This window comes from Centruroides sculpturatus, unplaced genomic scaffold, assembly GCF_000671375.1.
Source record: "Centruroides sculpturatus isolate CEXI.00-Female unplaced genomic scaffold, Cexi_2.0 scaffold287, whole genome shotgun sequence".
NCBI classification, from domain to species: Eukaryota; Metazoa; Arthropoda; class Arachnida; order Scorpiones; family Buthidae; genus Centruroides; species Centruroides sculpturatus.
Window position 1 is genome coordinate 448,165 of NW_019384456.1, and position 14,933 is coordinate 463,097.

The following is a 14,933-nucleotide window of genomic DNA, read 5'->3' on the forward strand; positions in this document are numbered from 1 at the left end:
TAGTTAAATATGTTAAAAATATAAATTAACGGTTTATTAAATTAATAATGGAAGCTGGAAATTTAATTTTAATTTCAACCCTCCCCAATTAGTGTTATTGATTTATGGAAAATTATTTATTTATGTATTTTACTGTACAATTTTTACATTTAAAATGGTTTCTGAAGCGGATAAAATTAATATTTTAATTAATTTTAACGCAAATTTTTATTAAATTCTATTCTCAGAAGGCTCTATTTAATAATTTCTATGAAAAGCAATAATTTTTTATAATTTATTTTTATTAATTTCTTCCTGTTTTTCGCAATATTTTGAGTTTTTGAGAAAGATATTCACAAATATTTTCATCTTAAAAATTTATTTATTAGTTCCTTTAATGGATTAATATACAGTAATTACATAGAATAACTTATGCAGTTACTTAATAAGCTTGAGATGCTAGAAGATAGAAAATTAACATAAAATGTCTTCAAATGTAAGCAATTCCCCCATATTTAACAATATTAAATTAAGTAATTTAAAAAAAGCTTTAAAATATGAGTTTTAAAAAAAATTATTCAAATTTTTAAATTTTCAACCAATTAGCGTTGAGCTAATTACATAACCAACCAATCCGTGTTCAGGTTTTTTCTATGATCTTACAGGTACCGTAGAGAACCACTTATATAAACAAAACTAAGGAATTGTAATAATATATTTCATTTAAAAATTTTTTTTAACTTTAATAAAATATTTTATTATTATAAATTTTAAAATTATTTTTATAAATAAATCTATGATTTTTGCTTCGAATAAAGTAAAAAATCGAATGAACTGGTTCCAATTTGTGACAGAAAAATAAATAAATAATAATAATGATTTATTAGCAGTTGGCACGGGATTATGTTGTAGACCCTAAGCTATAACTTATAAGAGGCCCTTCCTCTACTAAATAATAAATTTAATGGACGTAAGCTCTTAATTGTACCTGATAGCAGGGGATATTTTAAACTGTAATTTGTTTTTTTTTTATTTTGTCTGTAAATCTGGCAGTGAGTTGACAAGTATCATGCCAAAAAACTCTTTCATGTTTATAATCTAGACGTTATTGATCAGTTTTAATATAAAAATTATCTTTGTAACTAAAAAATTGTCTAGTAACATGTAACATTTGGCATTTCAGATGCGATTTCTAACGTTTACAAACTCCAACAAGAAAAATATTTATTTCCTAATCATTAGCCAATCAAATCGAGATCATTAATTTTTTTCTAATTATCAAGAATTTGGTTACCAATTTAAGATTTTTTCACTTGAAAATCCTTTGATTTATGAGTTAATTAACAGGTGTTTCTTGCAGGCACTTCAATAACTTTTTGCAAAAAAGACTAAACTTGAAAGATGCGAGTTTAACCTTTAAATACTACAGTTAACTGACTTTTGGCCAGCCTGTGCATTAAAAAATGTTAAATTATAGCTTAAAAAACACAAAAAAAACTATTTTAAAACACAGAAGAATTAAGTTTAAAATATTTAAGTACACAAAGTTTATATAAATATATAAAAGTTATACATTTGAAATTCAAGAACCATTTTCGCGACGCCATTTTTGACATTCGAATCCAAACACGTGGAAGACACGATTTAGAAAAAAAAAAATGTCAATTTCGGGAATAGTTTAGTTTTCGTCCACGGGATGGCACTTCCATCGGGGCGTCATGAAGTAGAAGGGAGAGAAAGCCAATCCACCCTGCAGTGTTCGTCTTCACTTCAGCATTGCAATTATACAGTTGTATGCGGATTTGTTGAGATATAGTTTTACAGATTTATAGGAACAAAGGGTCATAAGGGTGGCACATGATCAATTCGTTTTGGAATTTATGCCGTGCGTGTCCGATGCCAACAGAGGAGAAGGTAAGAACTATAAGCCTAAATATCCTAAACCCCCTATACAAATTTTACCATTTTTTAAAAAATTTTTACATAGCAGATAACCCATTAATTGTATGTATATATACCATTTGTATAGCTTATTGTATTTACGATCTCTTGTAATTTATTTCTCTAAAGAAATTGGGCTTTAAAAAATACAAAAAAATACAAGAAAATTATCCAAAAGAAAAAAATTTAATAAAGGGCCTGTAATCTATCATTGACATTCCTTCTTGATTTTTTTATTGATTTTTTTTATATGTTTAGTATACAAAATAATACACAAGTATATATATAAATTTTGTATTAAAAATTCTCTGAATATATTTTTAGAATTTTTAATTAATTAATTTAATAATTTTTAAACTTATAATTTATATATATATATATATTTTATTTTTGCTTATAAAACTTTTAAGTGTCGAACTTTTTGCATTAAGGTTTAACTACATTTTTAATAAGCTGTGTGGAAGATCAAAATGAAAGAGCATACAGTAAAATATATCTGAAATTTTATATAACCAAGTTGTAAATTGTAAATATGCGAGATTGTGATTTGAAATTCTCCGTTTGCACATAAAATAGCACAATGGATGTAACATGCCAATCATAAGGGAGCAAAGACCTGTGAACTTTCGATCGTAACTTTTAACGAGTCTTAGGCCGGTCAAACACGCTAACATTATAGTTTTGTAACTCCCTTTGCGTCGTTCATAATATTACTCACTCAGCCTCCCCACACTAATTTCACTAGGTTATTAGGCTTATATANTTTTTAAAAAAATATTTTAATATTTTAATGTATAATATAATTAATTTATCGACTTAATTTCGAATTACAGGGACTTAAACACTGTTAAAACCCTCCCAAAATAGAACGTCTCATAAGGAATTTGATAGTGATTAAATATTCAATTCTGTCCTTCATTCGCGGTATTTTTTTTTCTATTTTTTATGGTTTAGTGTTGAAAATCTTCCAAAAATTTACCTAATAATGTCTTTATATTAGTTAATAAATTATTAATTTATTAAATCCACAATTAAATTATATAATAAAAGTCTACTAAAATTGAATCCAGCACTAAGTCTATATATATATAATGAAGAATGTTGAAGCAGTAAATTCATAAAAATTAAATAATTTAAGGCTAAAATACTTTTAAAAGTTACTAAAATCATTTACTTTTTAAGGTGTTCTCCTCCTCCTTACTAAATTTTTCAATGAATTTATAATAGGGGAGGTTGGTGAATTTATACGATTTATCACTGAGTTTTGATAGTGTAGGCTCTTTAAGTCAATTATAACAGTAGAATATTATGATTTATTACTTAAAAGTATTGTTAGACTAATGCTGTTCAAGTAAAAAAATCAGATGTGCTGTATGTGATGCAGCATTAACGATACGAAAGTATACAATGCTGCACACCATACAAATCAATAATAGTACTATAACTACATAATAAAGCATTGATATTATGTGATAATGTTACTGCACATAATTATTTAATGCTGCTAAAGTATTAAAAATGAATATTAACCCCTTAAACTTTTTTAATTATAATTTATCATTAAAAAATTCAATTTATTTAATTATTTTATACGATTTTTTAAGCATTTATTTAGTAAATTTTCGGGGTAAACTGAAGAGGAATTAATTATAAATTTCAAAAATTTTAACCATAGATCTAATTAACTAATTTTATTTGATATTATTTTGCGTATAAATGCATTTATAAGTTATTTATATATGTCATATAACAGAAATAAATCGTCAGAGATCGAAAATACGTGCTTAAAAATGTGTTAAAATAATAGTTACAAACATTAAAGTATTAATTTTATCACGTCAGAAAATTTCCTGTTAATTTTATTATTTATTTTATTAAACCAATAAAAAAAATTAATTTGTTATTCATTTCTAAAAAATACACATTTATTTCCCAATAAATTTGCTGTTTAAATAATGAAATTAGGGTTTTTTTTTTTCTTTCCTGCCTGTTACTATCAAATTAAATTGCTTTGTTTGATGAAAAGATACGTTGTAAATTGGCAAAATTTCTGATATTTCAGAAAGAATGTTGCTGTAGAACACAATTGTATTTAGTTTTCTTTAAAGTAAATAAAATTATTTTAATATTTAAGTAATAATATTAGCCATTTTTTTACCTGTTACTGTTGAATTAAATGGCATCATTTCGTGAAAAGATGCTCTAAAAATTAACATATTTTTTAATATTTTTAACAAAAATTTTTTCTAAAATACAATAAAATGTAATTTTATTTAAAATAAATAATATTATTTACATTTCCAGCAAGTTTTCTTTCGAGTAGAAGAAGTCCGTTATTGAAACTATATTGTCAGTTTGACCTTTACACTTTGCAATTTAAACATATGAAACTAGTAATGTTTTCTTTATGTTCGGACGTAAAATTTCACGAATTTTATATTGAATTTCAAAGAAAAAAATTAAGAAAAATAATATAAGTTAAATAAACAAACCTTCTTTTCATATGTGAGTAGAAAATGGCTATATTTAAATAAAAATGGCGTCGTTAAACTTATTTAAATAATTAAAAATAATACCTTTCTAGGGAAAAAAATAAGCAGAATTGTCTTATTTTACCATTTTTTCCCCTTTCATCACTAATTGCTTAGAGAAGGTTTCAGAAAACAAATGCTTGATGAGGAGACAATAGCAGGATTACAGACGTCTTGGACTAAGCTCCAGGGATTTATAACGATCTGTCAATGCCATTTTCTAACGTTTTCTGAAAGAAAATAATATTTCTTCATTAAAATCTAAGAAGAAAAGGATAAATAAAGAGTAAAATCAAAAAGTTTTTGGTATTTATTAACGCGCAAAACTTTAAAAATAGTATAGAAATATATAGGCGTTCTTCTGTATTATACATTGAAAAAAATTAGTTTACTATTTGTAATCTGAACGCCGATTGGCTAGTTTAATAAAATATAGGTGGAGACACGCTTTATTCGACCAATAAACGCCTGTTTAACTAGATACGTTTTAAAATAATCCGTTCGTATATCTTACGTGTATTGCAGAGGACGACCTACACTTAAAGACTTTTTATTTTCATTAAATTTAACCGAATTGTTTGTTAAATTTATCTATTGGCATAGTTATTCTATTTATAAATTAAATTTTCAAGGTATTATATAATATTTTAACTTTATGAATAATGAAATATTCAACATAGTTAATAAATCTCAGTTAATAAGCAATGAGTTAATTTATTACATAATAAATTTAATTAAATAGTTAAGTTATATTTTAACATGTAATGCGAATTATAAATAAGTAAATTGACAATTTATATTCGTGTTTACCAATTGAATTCTTTGAAAGAAGCCAGGAAGAACTCTTAAGTAAATAAATAAAAATCTCCAGAGAACGTTAGTGTGACTTTATTGCTGCTGTATTGTGAAGGGAAAAAAATATCAATTAAAACAGGACAGAGATTGACTAAAAGAAAGAAACATAAAAAAATCTTTCAACGCCTGTTTGCACCTCAGAAAAATTTGAAGTTTTCATTTAACTAGATTAAATAATGAAACATTTCAGGACATTTAATGGAATAATCAAGATGTAAAATAAAATTAAAATAGAAAAATGTTATTAATTAACGTAAGCAAAATCAGTTCTGTCAACGTCTTACACACTAATTAATTCTCTAGTTTTCGGCCTTACAGTAGGTTTATGGACACTGATTAATTCGTGTATCGCGACCTACATTTGTTTTTAACTTCACTTCTGATGTTTACTACAAGATTAAATTAATTAATAAACTTTAAAAAAGATTTTTAATGTATTTTTTAAATTTTTTTTTGTCAGCTGAATACAGAATACGCGAGAAATTTTACATGGCACCAAGGATATCAAACAACCAAACAGGATGTGGTGAAGAAGGTGCCGGAAGCATGTAAGTTTCTCTTCATTATTTTGAACGAAACGTGAATAATTTTTAAGAAAGGTACAATTAAATATGTAATTTTACGTGTTTATATGTAAATTTTTCTCGTGTCTTCACGCGAGTGGTAGAAATTCAACCTTCTTTCTCACACTCTGCACTCTACTTAATTGAGTGTATGATACAAAATTTTGGGTCACATTGGCATAAAGATGGAAGGAAAATTTGATTCTTTTTTTCCTTTTAAGTAAAGATGGGTCACGTAAACAATACTCCTAGATGACTGGAATGATATAAATCTTAAGGTTTACGACAACAAATCGACAAAGTTGGAAGAATGAAAGGATATTTTTATGCTTTTACTCCTTTTGGGACGAGAAAAATCAATGAATCGATAATAAATAAGCAGGATATTATATCGTTTCAAAGAATTAATCAAGAATGGTAGTAAAATAACGTAAATAATGAATAATTTATACCATAAATAAACCTTATAAGTCACCTTCAACGTAAAAAAAAACATGAAAGGATCACCTTCAATGTGCTTATAAAATTGTAAGGACGTAGTTAAAATTTAAACAACGAAAATGTCTCTAAAAAACGACATTTTTATAAAAATTAAAATTGAGTTTTTAAAAAATTACATAATGATATTTTATGTGTTTATTTAAAAAAAACAAGTTATTAACAAAGAAATTGATAATTAAATGAGACAGACAAATAAAATGGACGGTTAAAAAACATATAAACAAATGGGAGACACAATAAAGAGGAAATATACAAGTTAATGATAAAGACAAATAAATGGAAATAATTAAAATTTTCGTAGCTAAATGAAATGTGTATAATTGAAAGCTACGGATGAATGAAATAGGCTGTTTAATAAAACAGACAGACAAAACTGACAATTAAAGAATTCTAAACAAATGAAAGAGAGAATTCAAATATTGTATACAAAGAAAAATGAAACAATTAAAAGTATACGTAAAACAAGTGAAACAAACATTAAATAAAAGAGCAGTCATGTAAAATTGATTATTAAAACAATAGAAATTGATGAAAATGACAATTAAATAACACAAATAAATGAAATTTACAATTGAAATAACTTATACAAATAAAATAAAACAGAAAATTAAAAATACACACTAAAAAATAAGACAGACAATTAGAAATCTAAAGAATAAACAAAACAAACTCAATTAAAATCGCAAACGAAGTTTTCCTTGTTTTTTAGACACAACATCAGTGTCTAAAACACAAGAAAAAAAAGATACATTTCTATCTCATCTGACAATAGTTCACATGTGAAGGAGCATTTCGACACAGTATTTTCGTTAAATCGTCAAATAAATTGTATCACCTGACCATAAACTTTATACCGAATCCTTTTAATAAAGTTTCTTATTATTGTTTGAACAATGTCAAGCAAGCAATAAAAATCTATGATCGCCCTTAACGATCTCTTGATATTTTTCCTACTTCCACCGCAAAATGTCTCGTGCAGAAGTCACGGAAGTAACAGTCAAATATATTTGATATCTTGTGTTAAATTATATTAAACACGTGACGCTTCTATTGACAGATGATACAATAGAATGGAATAGAATTAATTACGTTTTATTGCCTTAATTCTTCTCCAAATTTGGAAAAGATGGAGATTCTTAAGATCTTAATCGTTTCGTTTCTTCCATTAAAATGTTTAGAATTTTTGGCTTTTTTTAATTAAAATTCTTTACAGATATTTTAGAGTTATTTCATATAAAAATTCTTAATAATTTCGGTTCGTAAATCAGTTAATCGATGATATAACTTATTTTTAAAAACGGCCAAAACCGATCCGAAATTGCGGTCAAATATCTCGGTTCACCGACTTTTGGGCCACTGTATATTATTATTTTAACTGTAATTTTTACATTACATTTTTACATTGTAAAATTGAATAATTTACATACGATAGGAACAGAAAATGGACACGTCGGTCCATCACGCTCTACGCGAAGCGTACTTTACGCTGTAAAAACATGCAAAAGCCAAAAAAAAATTTGTTACTAATTTAAATAATAAATTACCATTTAAAATAATTTAATTAAGAAATAACTTAATTTTTGCCAAGTTAAATTAAATTTATTAACATAATCAATAACACAGAATCTACATTATCATAAACTAGACAAAAATTTAAAGATGGTTAACAAGTAATTAAGTTAAAACATTTTTAAAAATTGTATCAAAATTAATTGAAAAATTAGATTTAATATCATTAAATGTTTTAAAAAAATTATACAGTAAATATATATATATATTTAATATAAAACATGCGATTATGTGTAGTTACATTAACACATTTCCGCCATTTTCAAGTTCCACGAGTCGAAATAAAAGAAAATAAAATTTTAGAACACAACGCCCTCGCGCTTTACAAATTGTATTAATTAAATAACACGATCTAATAACAAAAATATTTTAAAAAATACAAATAAAAGCGAAAAATTAATTTAATTTGAAATATTCCTTCTGGAGGAACTTTCGAGTTGGGCTCTTGTTAATGGATCCAACCGTAATGCCTGCTTGTAAACATGTAGAATCTCTCCCACTCCAGTCTTTGACGTGTGGTTCCTTCTTGCCTTCACTCCATTTTACCAAAAGCAGCTAGAACTGTATTAATGTCAAAGTATCTTTTGTATTCTATCGGCCTCATACCCGAGTGTCAAGAGGTTTGGCTGGCATACGCCGAAGAAACTTCAAAATCGGGATGAAACCAGGAGTGTATTCATAAATATAAAAGTGCCAGGGCGCTAACCGGCGCTCCTAGTTTGAATCTCCATTGTGGAGGCGCCACCGTCTATGGTGTTTTGCTGCTTAAAAAAGTACCAGGGCGACGCCCTGGTACGTCCTGGCACGATTAAACGCTGAATAAAACGCGGGTATTTTGTAGACCTCTGCTTTCTGGACCTCTGGGATAAGCCGATAAGGCCGTCGTTATTGTGTAGCGGCCAATAAACTGTGAGGTTCCTAAAATATGTTGTAGATATATATTTGGCTAAATCGAAGCCACACGGGAAATGGTTCAGATCTTCATTGTAGGTCACCTCAAGAAATTCCTTTTTACCAGGGCTGTGGAGTCGGAGTCGTGGAGTTTTGGTGTTTTGACTCCCTTCTTACTTACCAACTTGTTATGTATATGAAACGGAGTCGGAGTCGGAGTCGGATGGTAAGGAAAAGTCGGAGTCGGAGTCGGAGTCGGTAGATTTTTACGCGACTCCATAGCCCTGCTTTTTACACTACATTGTAGTAAAGTTAGTATTCCGATAGGTTGTGATCGACCTTTGAACTGTGCTGCTCCCGAAACAGTGTGTGAGTGCCATTCTTCTGGCGTAATGTTAATTCATTAATAATATCGTTGACACTCTAGCAATGAAAGAAGGTTCGTCTTAGTTGGCTGTACAAGATGGCCTTACTCAGATCCAAATTGTAGAGCCAGCTAAGATGAACCTTCACTCATTGCTCGAGTGCCAACGATACTACTGGCCAATTAAATTACGTCAGAAGAATGGCACTCGCACTGTGCTTCGGAGGCATTACAGTTCAAAGGTCGAGCACGATGTATCGGTATACTAATTTTTGTTACAACATTGTGTGAAAAAAAATTTCTTGTGGTGACGTACAGTACAATGAAGATCTGAACCATTTCCGCGTAGCTTCGAATTAACCAAACATACAGTCAGCTATGACGTATCATAGGAATTCAACAGTTTATCGACTTCTATATAATGGCAAAGGGCGTGCTAGCGTTTTTCAAGGACCAAAAATTAAGGGTCTACAAATTACCCACGTTTCATCTAGATTTGTACCTCGAGACACTAGGGTACGAGGCTGATAGAACATCCAATAAATTTGATACGGCCCTACTGCGTTTGGATCCGTACCACAAATATGGTAAAAAGGGATAAAGCTAGTATTATTAAGAACGTATCGAGGCCAGAATGGCAGAGGTTCTACGCATTTACAAACAAGCCATTACAATTGCATCCATTATTAAAAACGATCCAGCTTGGTAGTTCCTCCTTAACGAACACTCCAAATTAACTTAAATTTTTACCTTTTATTTTTTACCTAACTTACGTTTAAATTATCTGTAAAAAGTTTATGAATGAATACAAGTTAATTAACCGGGTTGTATTACTTTTTTGTCTATTTGGCAGCCGTTTCAAATCGATCTTAACCGAAACGGTCTTATAATACAATTTTAAAATAATATAACGAGTATAGAAGACACATCTCGGTGTCTTCTATACTCGTTATTTATAGACAATTTACAGTTTATATTTTTAAATAACTCTATGCTTTGACGTCCATTTCCCATAGTCTAATGGGTAAGTTAAGGATTAACACTGGATATTTTACAATTAGACTTCTTTATATAAAAAAGGTATCTAATTTTTTATAAAATTGATGGAGGGGCGGAACTTAAAAATCTAGATTTATTACAAATTAGATGAAGGGGCCCTCCAAAGTTTGGAAACGTCATAAGAATAAATAAATATAGGGTTGTTTAAAAATAATCACTAGATGCTTCCACCATAACAGGTAAGTGCCATACGGAGCATTGTAATTTACAATGCCCTTCATATATTATGTATAGGGATGTGGGAATTATACATATGGAATACATATGTAATCAGAGGATCGTGTAATGTAGTGTAAATCGCCGTAATATAATTATTTAATAAATTAATGAATTAAAAACGTACAGTATTTAACCATTTTATTGTGATACGACACATATACCAAATTGTGCACGTGTAAATTACACTTTCCTCTGATGGTAGTGAATATATATGTACAGTACTACACGTATGGAAGCATCTTCAACACTCGAACAACCCTATATAAAATATGCTAGAACCATTAAACAGGAAAAAATATAAAGATGTGATGCAGCTACTGCCTTACATACCTTCTACGTATTATGAATACTTCAATACACTGCTACGTAACAATCCAAAATTAAAACGAGAAATTATTTATTGTGACAACGTCACAATGCTAGGATACAAATTTCAACTATCTTATAATTAAAAACAAAAAAAGTAACTTCCAGTGCAGAAAGTTCGTGTATAGTGAAATCTTTTCATGCCTAGTCGGACGTCTTGCCCCTGTATATCATACTTTTCCTAATAACAATCGAGTCTTGTTGTTCACCTATTTAACTCCATTTCCTAGATTAACGGAGGACATACAAATGGACGAACGACACTGGGAATGTATAGGTCTGAAATTTTCAAATTGCAGTCCAATGATTTAAATAGTTTAAATAATTATGAAAATGCCGCAAATCCACTTATGGCAAACCCAAAAAAACAATATTTAGTTTAGTTAATTGTCATTGAAAAATTGATTGTGTAATGAATTTACGTATACTGTATTTAAATTCATAGAAACAGGGGCAAACTTTATCAGGGTTTTTGAATCAATTGGAACTCTTAATTATCTTAACACAAGGGAAAATGGATTCACATCGCTTTCATAATAAACAGTCCATTTATTTAATGAGTGAACAAAATAAAACGAGTTTTAAATTATTCAAATTGTTTTTATTGAAGAATTGATCGAATGTGTGTTGTAAATATAAAGGGTAGTCCAAAAGTCAGTTGACTGAGATATTTTTAAGATTATTCGTAATTCGAAACTAATAAATTACTATGAAATTAAGTATTACTGTAGTAAGTATTAAATCTTAAAATACAGTATATCTCAGTTAACTGATTTTTGAACCACCCTTTATATTAATTCGGGCAAATAGGTTTGTTTAAATGAGAAATTTTCTGGAAATAATCGTGAATTTCTTCACGTTAACTCGAGTTTATGTTGGTAGATTTAAATTATGAGCATTAATGCAGGCAATAATGAGGTAAAAAAAAATTGCATTTATCTTCGTAGCCTGAGTCCTATGCTATTTTACCCTCATAACTCGAGGCTCTATGCTGTAATTTTCTTAACTTATAAGCTAAATGTAGTCCCTACTTCATCTTTTCTAATATTATAACATATTGAATTTTATATTATTTCTATTAAAAAGATTATATTCTTTATAATTTAATTTAATATATTTTTTTTAATTAGAATAGTTATTTTATGCTTTAATCCTGAACGTTATTTTTATCTAAATTTATTTTAATACTTAACTTTTTTTCATTATTTATATAATAATAGAAATATAAATTGAAGAATTGTATATATAGGCAGTACTCTATGATATATAAGATATATAAATACATTTTAGGAAAGTTTACTGATGATTGGATAATGACTTCGTCTGATTAACGACGATTGGTCGATATAAATCTCTGTCTGCTTGCTTGAATTTCTTCAACCAATCATCAATAATATTTTTTAATTGAAATCAAATATATCTCGGAGGACCACCTACTTCATTCAAACTTTTTATTCTTAAAAAAAACGTATTAAATAATTTTTTTTTTTAATTTTTGCCTTATTTTTAAATAAAATATATAAAACTACGATAAAATATTAAAAGCAAATAAATACTTTTAAAATTATTTTTAAATGGTCATTTGGGAATTTTATTAAACATGAATATAACTTTAAACAAATCACATTTTAATGATATTTGCTAGTTTAAAATGCAAAAAAAGAAACAAAATTATGAATATTTAATGAAAAAAACATTAAATTTTACCTTCAAAAAGTGAGAAATTACCTTAATTTATCGCGTAGTTTTGATTAATTTTATCTTTTATTTATTCATAGTGTTCCTTTCAAATAATAATAACTTTGTATCTTCAGCCCTTCTAATTCATGTAAACCTTACAAAATTTTAATTTTTTTTACTATCGTGGCGGGATTTCATGTACAGTACTTAACATATTCTTGAATAAGACGTAATTATAGCTACAAACCAATGATAATGACGGAATTATTTCTATATTTAAATGAATAAAAAATGTTTTTTTTTTTCGAAAATATCGTCTAAGAAACTAAGTTCTAGACTAAATAAAATATATTTAAATGACAGCATCATCTGACCTTTTCATCATTTATCAAATGATCGATTTCTCTTAATGATTTTCAAAAATGGCGCTGGATTCTAAGACATCCAAACGTGATTTTTTCTTTTAGTCAGGTATTTCTACCTGTAAAAAAAGTTCAAAATATAATCTTATTACGTCCCACACGATTTTTTTGTAGATTACTTATCTCAGATTTTGATATTTTTGTCAATATTGCTGTCTGCTTAATGGCGGCATTTTCCAACGAAATCTTGATTTTTCCTTGATCTTTCTAAGAATCTATATGTGTTCGGGTGTAGGGGGCCTGCATTGATGTTGGGGGGCCGATCACATGTTTCCTGGCAATTTTAAATGGCCAAAACTTAGAAAATCTTCAACAGTCGAAAGTTTTTTTCGAAGTTTTTAATTATCAGAGGATGTTTCAAACTTGTATTTTATTGAAGTGTCTCTTCTTTTATCATTTCTCCTCTCAGCAATCCTTCTATCTTAAAAAAAGAAAGCTTTTAACATCCCTCTACTGAGATACTTTAATCGGATTTATCATTTCTACGCTAGAAATTTTGCACTCATCAATGAATGTACTCTTTTTTTCCACTAAATTAATAAATTTCTTATAAAATTTTAATGATTTATTACTTTAATATTAACCGTAAGCTTAAATATAAAAAAATAACGACAGATTTAATCTGCATCTGCAAGAATAACCGGGATCGATTGCAGGTGTATTTCTTAATGGCCTTTTCTTGCAAACATTATTAAGAATAAACTTATTTTAAATATTTTACAAAATTACACGCCTAGTTATCTTAATGTTTTCTTAAAATTATAAGATAATTCGGAAAAATAAAGGAGATAAGAGCGAAAACGTGCTGTAGAGATAAGTAACGTCAATGGATGTAAAATGTGTCAAATTTTAATGTAATTTTTAATAAATTTTACACGAATTATATTGTTAATGGGTAAAAAATCGATTTTTTAACGATTAAGTCCTCTTTATCTCCATAAAATTCCTCATAAAGTTATAAATAATTCAATATCTATAGTTGTAACTTGTAATTGCTCATTAACCATTATCCCTTTTTTGGTGTAAATTATAATTTTAAGTGACAATTAATCAAATTAATTTATAAACCGATTAAAGCATTATTTTTTAAAATAAATTTTAACTTTATTTAACTTTAATTATTTTTATCATAAAAATCATCTGGTATGAAAGTTATTCAAAGTTATAAAGGAAAAAAACAACCCATCAAACTGGAATATGGTTTAATAAATTTGGCAAGAGAAAAAAGGAATTATATCCAGCAAAATAGAAGAAAAATCAAACAAAATTATTCGAGAGAAATTAGAACAAAATATTTCTTAGAAAATCCAAAAAAAAATTCGAATTTTATCAACGGAAATTGTTCTGGGGTGCGCGTTATACACGAAAATCTCCAGAATCTTTGGAAAAATCTTAAAGATAAAGCTACAAACTTCAAGATTATATTTTAAAAAAAAACTGTAAAAATAATCCAAGTAGTAAAAATTTTTGCTGCTTTTTTCTGGATTTTATTTGATCTGCTGAATCTGTAACTAGAAAAAAGTCATGATTTTGATTTGATACAGGGTTGAATGAACTGAAAAAAGGGGGTTGAACAGAGAATAAATTCTTCTAATCTTTATTAAAGACTATTTTTTTATTATTATATTTTATATGTAATATTTCCGGAAAATTCTATTTAAAAAAATAGCAGAAATAATGGAATTTGTCAACCCCTACGAAGCCATAAAATCCTGTATCATTAAACATGCATTTATCACATGTCACGTTAAATAATTAAAGTCTTTTTTTTATGATTTTTATGATAATTTAACGATTAAAGATAATATATTTTTTTAAAATTTTATTATTCATTGATGACTTCTAATTGAGTTTTATCCTGTTTTAAAGTATTAAAGTCATAGGAAACGATTTTTCAAAATTTTGAAAAGGTGTGTGTGTGTATGTGTCCGTTTGTCTGTCTGTACAAATGATTTAAATTATTCTGTATACTTTTTGGCACGGATCCACAAAG

The 14,933-nt window shown here is 27.6% G+C and overlaps 2 protein-coding genes across 6 annotated transcripts in view; one reads left to right on the forward strand and one right to left on the reverse strand.

Annotated features, from left to right (window-relative positions):
* Nucleotides 1-14,933, reverse strand: part of LOC111620693 (ras-related and estrogen-regulated growth inhibitor-like) — a 151,223-nt gene that overhangs the window by 13,671 nt on the left and 122,619 nt on the right. For 3 of the 5 annotated variants that reach the window (XM_023362678.1, XM_023362681.1, XM_023362679.1), the window contains 4 exons: nt 12,567-13,357; nt 4,537-4,681; nt 4,217-4,440; nt 4,079-4,122 (listed from right to left, as the gene is read on the reverse strand). The gene's annotated coding sequence lies outside the window, so the exon portion shown is untranslated. Of the gene's footprint in view, nt 1-4,078; nt 4,123-4,216; nt 4,441-4,536; nt 4,682-12,121; nt 12,266-12,566; nt 13,358-14,933 lie in introns of those variants that run through there. The other 2 variants (XM_023362682.1, XM_023362680.1) reach the window with 2 other exon arrangements.
* The window catches only part of LOC111620686, a 132,583-nt gene continuing 119,336 nt past the window's right edge, over nt 1,687-14,933 (forward strand). Inside the window, exons 1-2 of the mRNA XM_023362663.1 lie at nt 1,687-1,893; nt 5,767-5,854. Coding sequence (XP_023218431.1) covers nt 1,837-1,893; nt 5,767-5,854 — 145 coding nt within the window. The 5' untranslated portion in view covers nt 1,687-1,836. The remainder of the gene's footprint in view (nt 1,894-5,766; nt 5,855-14,933) is intronic.